Consider the following 9,176-nt stretch of genomic DNA (forward strand, 5'->3'; position numbering starts at 1 on the left):
ATCAACCAAGCCATACTCCTCAACAACAGATACAATGGAAGCAGAAATGTTTTCACCAGAATGCTTAACTTGAATCAACCTAAGACCAACAATCTTCTTTTGTAATTCCCAATTAGCATTCACATAGTGAGCAACAACAGATATGTAATCCTCTTTAGCATTACCAGACCATATGTCAGAAGTCAAAGCAACAAATGCAGAAGCATACACACAGTTCCTAATCATAGCATGATGTTCAGCAAATAACTTATCCAGATCTCTAGTGGTGGTTCTTCTAGATGATCTAACAAATCTTGGGTTATGAGAATTTTTAATATATTCCTCAAATGCATCAGTGTCACTAAAACTAAGAAGAAGATCAAGCCTAGCAATCAATCTACACAATTCAGTTCTAGCAACAGCAGGATCATAGTTCCAATTATGCAAAGACCCATCAGCATTAAAAGCTAGTCGAGACTGAACCCTAGAAGCATTATCAAGTTTCTGTTTGCAAGATTTTTGGTGCTTAAGAATGTGACCAGTACCAGCAGCAGATCTAGCACTCAACACAGTTCTACACATCTTACATATAGCTCTAACACGCATATCGACACCATTAATCTTCTCATAAACCTCCTCAAAGTCACCCTAGCACTTAGACTTGCGCTTACCAAGTCCAGAAACAGCACCAGAGGAAGGAGTACGAGTACCATTACCATCAGCATTACCATTAACACTAGTGCTCTTGGAGTGGGTATAGTCCACCATCCCTGTCCCCGTTGCCCCTGCATCGACGGCATCGACGTCGATCGCCGGCTGTGTCCCGCGGGTGGCGTCATCAAACACCGCAAAGGGGTCACGGCCATCGTCGTCGTGCTCCGGGGACAGCCCAGCCGCGACCAAGTCATCGTCGCCAGTCACAGGGCCCTCGGCCACGGACGGCTGAACTCCAGCACCGATCCTCAACGGTGCGCGGCTACGGCTTGGCCGCGGTGCCATTGTCCGTCGTCCATCTACGCCAAGGCTAGTTGACGACGAGGCATCGGCAGCAGACCTGCAAAGAAAAAGAACACGAAAAGAAGAAAAGGATGAAAAAATAATCCCAAAAACAGAATCAAAACACTGAGAAACGTATAGATCTAGGGGCTAGGGTTAGGGTTACGAATGGGGATGGACTTGCCTGCGCAACCGGAGTCGGATGAGAAAATGATCCCAAAAATAGAATCAAAACACTGAGAAACGTATAGATCTAGGGGCTAGGGTTAGGGTTATGAATGGGGATGGACTTGCCTGCGCAACCGAAGCCCGGCGCCGGAGAAGACGAGGGCCACACAAGGGCAAGACGGGATTAAGAAGGATGGCGAGCGACGCCGGAAGAGAGACGGGGAGGCGGACTCACATGTTCATCGACAAACAGAGGAGAGGAGTAAAAAGGAAGACGGAGAGGGACTGAGGGAGCAGGGAACTCAGGGAGAGGTGATGGAGCGGCGGCGATATCACCGGATCCAAGGACGACGGTCGCACCGGCGGCGAAGATGGATCGATGAGAGGAGGCGAGTGGCGACGAGCGAGCGACGAGCGATCGAGCAGGTGTAGAGTGCGGCAGGCGGTTGGGAGGCGAATGGGGTTAGGGTTAGGGTGGGGGTGGGGGCTAGCCGAGGGGGTCGCAGGTTATATAGGGAGGAGGCCAGGAGGAGAGGGGGGCGTTCTTGGGCCGTCAGGCCGCCGGACCTGCTTGCCTGCTTGCGGGCCGTGCCGTGCCGGCCTAGTGGGCCTAGGGTGCGGCCAAGCACGGTCCTGCACTCCCGTGCCGTGCCAGCCCTGGGCCCATTGACCTTCGGGCCGAGCCTAAATAGCGGGCTCCAGTGCCTGGACTCACGGGCTCGGGCTTTGTGCCCAGATATGTCCGTCTGCCCGTAAACATGCGAAATCCTGGCCCCGCATGGATATTTAATATGAAAACCGCTCGATCTCCCTCGCCCCCCTCGTTCGCCGCAGCTCGTCGCCCCGCCGCCGCCGCCGCCCGCCCTTCCCCTGCCCCTGTCCTGCCACCAGCGAAGCCTCGGGCCTCGGTCGGAACCCTAGGGCCCGCTCGGTGGGAGCTCCAGGAACGGCCGGCGAGGAGCGGCGGCCGCCGCCACCCGCGCCCGCCCTGCGCAAACGCCACCACCCGCCGCCGCCCTGCCCCTGCCCCTGCCCTTGCCCTGCCACCATCGCCGGCACAGCCGCCTCCTGCTCGCGCCGCCGACGCGCCGGTTCCTGGAGTTGCTCCGTCGCCCCGACGCCGCCGGACGCCGCCGCCTCCACGATCGACCGCCGCCGCCCCGACGCGCCGCCAACTCCACGATCTGAGCATCGCCTGGAAAAGGTAACATCGCTTGCCTCCTTCCTTTCCATTTCTCGGGAGGCACAAAACCCTAGCAGGATTCCGACTATGTATTCTCTCTGTCTCGCTGCGGTGATGGTGAAGCAGCAGGAGGATTCGTACCAGGAGGTCGGGGTACGGCGCGGTGATGGACCTGATGCTGGAGCTGGTGAGCAGAGGGCATGGGAAGGGTCCAACGCTGCCGTCCTCGACGGTGTTATCACTCCCAGGTGAGGTTCGCTCTTGCGATCCTTTTCGTTTATCTCGACTCCCTCCCCTCCCTCCTGTGATCCCGAACTCTTCTCTTACGAGCCCGCGGGTAGAGTGGAACATTAGAATTCCCATGGTCTGAGTCGTTGTACGAGTCAGGATCTGTGCTTAGGGTGTTCTGCAGATGCGATTTAGGGCGTTTAGGGTGTTTTGCGGATGTGATTTATTAGAACTTTACGGCAATAGAGTTTTCCTACTGGCTTGTCCTTAGTCCTCATTGTTATACTGAAGGTCTCAGTCCAATAGTCTGAAGTCTGAACTTCTCTCCTAATCTTCAGCTGATATACTTAACATGCCATTCTGATTGTAGCTGAGGAAGTTAGCTAAATATGGTCTTATGTGTTTAGATTTTCAGGTTGAGATGTCTTATATCTAACTGCAGACATCAACTAGGTGTGGTATTAGCTAAATATGGTCGTATGTTGTTGAATTTGCTTTTTTGGTGTTACTGCCACTTGTGAAACACCATCACAAAGTTGAACTTGGAGACACTTGGTAGGCTTTTAATTGAAGGCCAATTTGCAGATTTTATTTCAGACATAGCACAATAAACTGGCTAATTTATATATCATGCAACAGACTGACGTAGATATAGGTCAACCAAGAAAAGCATGAAAGAAACATGAGAGATGGTCAGTGCATTACTAATGTGGATGTAATTCATTCTGATGACATTCTTGTGTCAACAGAAGCAATTAGCTTGCTTTCAAGTAATGTTACTTTTATTCTTGAGATATACTGAGCTTGTTTACTTATCAGTTGGAACTAGGACAGCTTCTGATTCTGGCATAGGAAAAGCCATGAAGCTGCTAGGAAAAGCCGTCTAAGAAAGAAGGTAGTTTCATCTACCTGATGGTAGATAGTATTTTCCTTGTGCATGAGGACTGTATTTAGTTTCTGTTTTCTGTCTCTATGTTGAACAACTTGAGAATAGCAGGCTGAAACTTAGCCAGTTGGAGCAGGAGCTCCGGCGTGCTCGCCAACAGGTATGGTCGTCATGTACTCGTGTTTTTTTGGATTCGACAAATCTGAGCTATCGCCTTTGAATGATTTTATGGTAGCTATGTTTGTTCTAAAAAAAAGTTCAGAAACCCTGCCCTTGTGTCCAAAGAGAAGAGATCATAGTATTATGAAAAACATGATGATGTTCACAACATATTACTGAGAATCCATCATCATCGAAACTACTGATTATTATATTTATTAACAATATATTGTTGATATAATCAGTTGTTTCATCACAAACTAGATAGTGTTAGCTATTATGCCTCACCAGAAACAAGCTGCTACCATCCAGTAGTGGATTGCGTCTACAGTCTGATTGTCGTATTCTTATATAGAGTTGACAATGGGAAGACCCTTTTTACTTGGTTACTTCTATTCAAACTTGTCCTTGTTATGCTTTTTGGAGCAACAAGAACGGAAGCCAGCCTCAAGCGACTGGCAGCCAGGGGCCTGCAACAGCCAGCCGCCTGCAGTAATAGGTTAGTGTTGGACAATCCAACCACTGAGTCACTGACAGCAATAGCATCTCTAATGTGTAGCTAGGTGATCTACCTTTTCCAGATTTGAGCATTCGAACTCTGATTAGCATTAGCATCTAGAAATAGAGATAATCAGTGAGAAATTGTTATTTGTCGACTTCTGTGATCCGATCTTAAAAGTCTAGCAGCATATATCCTACATCAATTCTATCTAAAGATATAGAGTGTTGTCTGAAGGAGCTGTAGTCAAGCTGCATTTTCAAAGTTTTTTTTAACTTCCTGGTGATCAGCAAAGAGTTTCATGAATAATAGTTGCATAGGTTTTCCATTTTCAAAATTTCCTGAACTTCCTGGTCTATATACATTTTTAGGTCATGCATTTTCAATGTAATTCAAATAGGATATATGGTATTCATTTATTCATATAATTCAGAGTTTCCTAGATTCACATAGTTCAAAGTTTACTAGCAAGGTGTCACGGTTCAGTCCTTAGGTTTCGGCTGTTTTCCCATTGCAACGCACATTGTGGCTGTTTTCCCGTTGCAACGCACGAGCATGTTCCCTCTGTGGAGGTAATGGATATCGGAGATTTCTTTCTACCGATATAAAACATTATCTTAGACGCATCACAGAAAGGTCTATACGGTAGAGTTTGTGAGCCTGCGATGCCGTGCACTCCGTGACTATGTTAATTTCACGAACTTTGCTTTTTTTTTATTAAATGTCATTTTAACGTCGGTATTTAGTTTCACAGTATTATTATCTTATCGTCTTATCGTGCTATTGTGTTTTTAGTACAAAAGTTTAGCTGTTCCATAGCAACGCACAAGCACGAACTTTTATATTTCCCTCTTGCAACTGTCCAATCAATTTGAAAAGATCAATTCTTTGTAAAGAAACTTATTTCTTTTGATAATTTGCAGGTCTCTATCCTTCTTTGATAAGTTCTGTTCGAGTGCAATGATTGAGTGTTTTTCCACGAGGAGGATCGAGGAAGATTGAAATAGTTGGCATTCAGTTGATGTTTATTTCCAAGTATCCTTTTGTGGTAACCTAGCAGGAACAAGATAAATTGATATCATTCAGGCCTGCTTTACAAAACATTGTTTAGATGGGTCCTTCATAACAAGGTAAATACTTCTGTACCAAAACGTCATGAATTCGTCTGCAACCATTAGCTCAACGATTTCAGAAGCAGATCTTTGTTTTCTGGAAGGAGAAATATCTATAGGTGTCGGAAATAAAAAATAGCAGTCGTATACAAGAGAAAAATCACCTTGATGCAGTTTTGTGTAACTCATGTAGAAGGTCAAAGCAGTAGATTTTTAATGAATTGACTGAAACTTTTGTATGTACTCTGAACTTGTAGGTTTTGCCCTACCTGCACCTAATGGCGGTGGGATCTGCTGTTTTCCTCTGTCTCAGAATCAATACACGGTACAACAAATTTACTCATGATCATTGCAGAAAATTTAATTGTCCGTGTTTTCTTATGCATGACTCATCCATTACTCATTAGATAATAATGTATAAAATCTTATAGAATCCCTGATTGGACATTCAATATAATATACGTAGAACCATGACATTTTTAGTGGATATGATGTCTGACCTATGGGTTTAATTTGGTCTGGAGTAGTGGATTTTCTAAGAATGGATACCAATCCTCCACGTCTTGCGATAGCATTTTTATACCTCGAAAACCTCGTATGGTGTGCGCCACATCATGTCCGCTTTCCGTTTCCACCCACAGAAAAGAACAGGAGCGACAGCCCACAGTTGTCACCTTGTGTGGGCTCCTTTTTCCTTCTAAAAAATCTCCACCAATCACCAAATCATATGAATCCTTTGAATTCTTCTAGGCTTTTGTTTACTTCAATCTAGGACTTGCTCTTCTCGCCTATTCGCCCTTCCTGGCTGGAATAGGCACCCTAACCAATCCTCCTGAACTTGCCTCAGTGTTATATATATTGTTGAACATACATTATATTAGTTTACATACACTGTTCAGATTTAGCATCCAATACTCTTCAGCAGTGAGTACTGAAAATTGTAACTTGTAGACACTGTTTACTTCATCACTTCATTTAGGCTTAATACTCTAATCCTTATCTGATTGACAAACCTGATAAGTAGACTTTCTTAGGTATTTAATTTTTAAGGAATTCTCAGGAACACATGGTCCCATTTGATGATTTTGGCACCCCTACTGGTTGTTAGAAACTTGTGGAAGTCTACAGAATCTAAATCGTCACTTAGCTTTTAGAGCTGCAACTTGGTTCCATATATTTCGATAATGATCTTTGGGCTGCTACCTTACTGAAGTGATCATGAACAAGATGATAATTTCGAACCAAAACTTATTATTATATAAATTGTTATATCCGCCAATGAAAATTATTTTATTTGGTCACACATATTTATTTGTTACCTAAACTTGCCTCAGTGTTATATACATTGTTGAACATACATTATATTAGTTTACATACACTATTCAGATTTAGCATCAAATACTCTTCAACAGTGAGTACTCTATGTGTGCCTATCTATATATCCCATGCTTTAATACTGCTTTTGCAATAATGAACCTGCCCCTATGTCCGTCCCTCAACAAGAATAATAGTAAATGAGAGAATTACTTTGAAGCTCCTCTTTCTACAGACGTTGAAGAAAAAAAATTCCCTCAGCTTTGATCCCATTGCCAAACCATTAAAATCATGATGTAAATCACAAATTCAATGGCAATGATAGCATCATGCAGAAATACGCATAATTTTCAGGCTTAAGGGTGTACTGACCTCTCACGCCTTTCGGCATCATGTAGATGCAGTAGACCTGTGTGGCTGCATGTGCTTTGTGTGAAGTCAGACCATATTTCATATGTCACTATTGTCCCATTTGTTGATTTTGGCACCCCTTATGGGTTGTTAGTAACTTGTGGAAGTTTGCAGAATCTAAATCATCACTTAGCTTTTACAGCTGCAACTTGGTTCTAGATATTCGATAATGATCTTTGGGCTGCTACCTTACTGAACTCAGGTTCTGCCGCTAGGAGCAGGTGGTCTTAACTGCCGTAATTGACAGCGTTGCCACTCCCAGGTTAGCCTATATCATCACTTAGCTTTTACAGTTGCAACTTGGTTCCAGATATTTCGATAATGATCTTTTGAGCTTCTATCTTACTGAACTTTAGGCTACCGTCAACTTAGTTTGTACCACAATCACCATGAGTGCCACTCCTAGTCCCCAGGTTAGCCTATATCATCACTTAGTTTGTATTTGCAACGGAGGGAATAGTTACAAGTGCATAAATGTAGACATGGAAATGAGTTCCAATCCGTAAATGGAGTGCTCATGAAGTTGATGATGTTCTGTCTTTTCTCAATTGCATGCCATTGAGCAGTTGACGCAGCTGCAAGTATCTAACTGGAGCTGACCCTATCCCCTTGAAGCCCCTTGAAGCCTATTTATTCTTTGTTTATTTTAGCTTTTCAGCCATCAGCTAACAGGCTAAAATATGGTTACTCAAAGAGACAAGTACCTGATGCAAATGCATGTAAACGTCCAGCCCTTATAACTTGATTTAGACAATGCTTGTATTATCTGTACTGAACTGCAATTTTTTTTATGTTTCTGTCAGTGCACCATCACCATGCATTAGTCATCTCTGAGAGATAAGAGCACTGTAGGCTCTGAGAAATAGTACCACATGTTTTAGTCTGGACATTTGGAGCTACAAAGCTTCCAATTATACATGTTGGGCTCAATTAAGAGTTTATTTTCAAGTTACATATTTTTTTTTGTTTATCACAGGTGGAAATAGTTTCTGCACAGCTGTCGGTGATTTGGCTACATGTGCTTCCATTACTTTGGTTGGTTTGTAAGTCCTTCAGGCATACCTGTTCGTTCATAGTGCCAATTGTCTTCATTGGGTGTGTGATTGTGTGGAGCCAAATTTTCTAACACTATTGTAACTCTGACTATTGTAACTCTGATTGCTTTGGTATTTACTGCATGTATCAGTGTTTCCTAATTAGCATAAATTTTGATTCATTCATGTAACTCAGGGATAGGCTCTAGAAAAACTTGCTTACAGTAACTTTGTTTGATTATGTGGTTATCCTTCAGCTACTCTGTATTTTTTTAACTGAAGCTACTCTGTATCTTCGGTATTAGAAAATAGAATCAGATGACTAGATAACCCTGTTGTGTTTAGTGCTTGCGAGCACGGGTAGTACTATTCCTGTTTTTGTCAAATTATCGTCATAATTAATTTGCCAAATAGCTTTGCTGGTGCATAACTACATCAGCCTGTAACTGTGATGCGCGGATGCAGAAATTGTTATCTATTACATTATTATGTGATTGTAGTAGTTAATTCTCTGTCTGATAATACTTCCAATCCAATATAAAAAAAGTTTCTACTTTTTGAACTGGACAATGATAGGAAATAATCTGAACTACTATAGTTTTTGGTTGGAAGTCCATGTGCAGTAAATTTATACTTTGTAGTCTTTTGTTTGAAGTTCTTGCACTTAGTCCTGCTTGAGTTTAGTTGCCATCAGCTTTTCACCGTAAACGAATATCATGAATATCAATATTTTCTAATATAAACTTAGTCAAAGTACATTTTTTTAGATGGAGGGAGTATTTCACTCTTTCTAGCGTCAATGGAAGTTTTTATCACTTGCTCTCATGGACAAGTTTGATAATACGAATTTATTGGTTAATTTTGTGTTTAGTGAAATCACAATGGAACATATGCAAAATAATGAAGGTCGTACACCATTTGAAGACTTAACAAACATTCATCAATAGAGGATAATTGTTTATACTCATGTCCATAGACACATTCACTTGTATTATTTATGATAATTAAGCAAATATTTATCAACTTATTTTCAAACAGGTGACCATATAAGCATCAAATTCACAAGCGCAAATAGATGAACGTGCGCAGCAGTAAAAGAGAAGAGAAAAGCACGACTATGCATCAATGACTCAAGAAGAAAGGGATGAAAAAAAAAAAACTTAGGGAAAAGTATCATCAGACAAAGGAAAACACGGATGCCACCAAG

General features: G+C 42.7%; 1 protein-coding gene across 1 annotated transcript; it reads left to right on the forward strand.

Moving 5' to 3' along the window:
- The first annotated feature begins 1,901 nt into the window (after window positions 1-1,901).
- On the forward strand, window positions 1,902-8,901 carry LOC136499539 (uncharacterized). The gene is made up of 6 exons (XM_066495157.1): window positions 1,902-2,347; window positions 2,453-2,574; window positions 3,374-4,098; window positions 5,022-5,228; window positions 5,468-5,535; window positions 7,912-8,901. Exons 1-3 carry the CDS (start codon window positions 1,902-1,904, stop codon window positions 3,439-3,441), a joined length of 636 nt encoding a protein of 211 aa, XP_066351254.1. The 3' UTR covers window positions 3,442-4,098; window positions 5,022-5,228; window positions 5,468-5,535; window positions 7,912-8,901.
- The last annotated feature ends 275 nt before the right edge of the window (window positions 8,902-9,176 follow it).

The sequence above is a fragment of the Miscanthus floridulus genome, chromosome 13 (assembly GCF_019320115.1).
Source record: "Miscanthus floridulus cultivar M001 chromosome 13, ASM1932011v1, whole genome shotgun sequence".
In the NCBI taxonomy this organism is placed as follows: domain Eukaryota; kingdom Viridiplantae; phylum Streptophyta; class Magnoliopsida; order Poales; family Poaceae; genus Miscanthus; species Miscanthus floridulus.

Bases quoted from the DNA above. Each gene is read 5' to 3' on its own strand.
- LOC136499539 (XM_066495157.1), top strand. From the start codon at position 1,902: ATGCGAAATCCTGGCCCCGCATGGATATTTAATATGAAAACCGCTCGA. The intron at 2,348-2,452 runs GTAACATCGCTT...ATGGTGAAGCAG, and splicing joins CTGAGCATCGCCTGGAAAAG to CAGGAGGATTCGTACCAGGA. The intron at 2,575-3,373 runs GTGAGGTTCGCT...TTTACTTATCAG, and splicing joins GACGGTGTTATCACTCCCAG to TTGGAACTAGGACAGCTTCT.